Genomic DNA, 1,791 nt, shown 5'->3' on the forward strand with positions numbered 1-1,791 from the left:
TCTTTTATCTTATCTTATCTTATCTTATATCTTATCTTATATCTTATATCTTATTTTATATCTTATCATATCTTATCTTATGTTATATCTTATATCTTATCTTATCTTGTCTTATCTTACGTACATTATGACATCACATCCTGTGGACAGAACCGTGTGTTTTGTTAAGCAGACCCCACCTCTGAGCTGCTGTACTCCATCCCTCTGACTGTTTTCTATGAAAAAGTGAAATTGTATGGATTGTCTCTGTGATTAAAGGGGAGCAGGTTGGGGTTATTGCGTATTTTCCAGGCTCATTCTTTTTTAAAAACCTCCTACCATTTCGGACACTTCCACTTCAGCATGTTTYCACAACAATGCCTTGGGMGAGGGGTGGTCTGTGGGGCGGTAGCTCAGCTGCAGCCTAACCTCCAGGGAGGAGCTTTGTATAAATGGGTGGAGCTTTGCATCAGGAAGTGTTTAGGAAGCTCCACACGACCCTAGGAAGACTGAAGGATTTCTCAAACATGAATGAGTCAAAGCAACACCCTGAAGAAGTTTTTGATGAGGGAATAATATTATAACATGATGTAAAATCAAAAGTGTCAATTTTACTTAACACCCCTCCTTTAAAAACAAAATTAATTCATCATGAGGAGTAAAACATATTGTTCTTTACTGTCTGTGAATCAGTTCCTATCGTTTGTTGTAAAACCAAAAGGGTCTGATTTTTGGTGGCCGTCACATTGCTCCCCTCAACCCCACTGCTGCTGCCCTCGATGGCAGCCCCCGCTCCACACGTGTGGGCAGTTCAGTGGTCTGTGGTTGCATCAGGAAGGGTCTACGGTGTRAAAAAGTTACCAGGTCCTCATGTGAGTTTGCTCGATGTGGTGCTCTCTGAAACAGGGAGCAGCCCCCCACCAAAAAAACTAACTGATCAAAAAACATTTGGTTTTTAAATATTTTCAATGATTCTTTGAGTCTGTGTGTTCACAACAGAGGTCAGGAGTCAGTGGATGGATTTAATTCAACTCTAATTTAAAATAATATAACAATAATCCTGATGAGAAACTACAGAATTGTAGCCGTTTTGGTCAAACTATGAAAAGATGTCAATTTCTTGTAAAATCTTACGTCCAGGATATTTGTTGATTCTCAGTTAAAACGACATCAAATTTTAGCTCAACGTCTGTAAAACCAACCAGGTTTGTTTTGTTTTGGTTAAGGCTGATGATCTGTGGGAACATTTAATGTGAACCAGTTGTTCATGTTTGAACTTTCTGAGAGTTTCATTAAATCTGTTCTGATTCATGAAAYAKTTGACTGTTTTAGCAAACATAGAGTTAATGCCTTCAGCTGATCACAACAGGAGCTGTTAGCTGTTAGCTGTTAGCTGCATGTGAAGAAACACCTGGTCACAGARGCCAACACCCTCCTGTAGGAGTCTGTGTCGGGGCTGGGGGGCAGCAGGGGGGCAGCCATGCCTCCAGTGGCCARTGCCCCCCGACGATGGCACGTCTGAACCAGCAGGTCCATGTAGCTGCGCAGGAAGCGCTTCTCCATGTTGACGTATTTGCTGCGGTCGGGCAGCAGGAAGTCTTCACGGTGACCTGGAAGTCAAACCATCAGTYAGCATGAAGTGGTGAATCCATCAGATCACTGTGGGCTGCCGTTTATAAAGTTACACAGTCAAAAATTACCAATAGTTTTGTTTTATATAAACTTTTATAAGAAAAAAAGAACAGATTTATTTTTCAAAGTCAGTTTTTCACCATATGATTCATACATTTATAAATGTTGTTATGGACTAAT

The 1,791-nt window shown here is 40.6% G+C and overlaps 1 protein-coding gene across 1 annotated transcript in view; it reads right to left on the minus strand.

Annotated features, from left to right (window-relative positions):
* The window catches only part of ugl (ureidoglycolate lyase), a gene marked incomplete in the record, with an annotated part of 31,023 nt that overhangs the window by 16,781 nt on the left and 12,451 nt on the right, over positions 1–1,791 (minus strand). The window contains 1 exon segment of the mRNA XM_014033180.1: positions 1,391–1,589. Within this exon segment, the coding sequence (XP_013888634.1) occupies positions 1,391–1,589 (199 nt within the window).

This window comes from Austrofundulus limnaeus, unplaced genomic scaffold, assembly GCF_001266775.1.
Source record: "Austrofundulus limnaeus strain Quisiro unplaced genomic scaffold, Austrofundulus_limnaeus-1.0 Scaffold1655, whole genome shotgun sequence".
Lineage (NCBI taxonomy): Eukaryota > Metazoa > Chordata > Actinopteri > Cyprinodontiformes > Rivulidae > Austrofundulus > Austrofundulus limnaeus.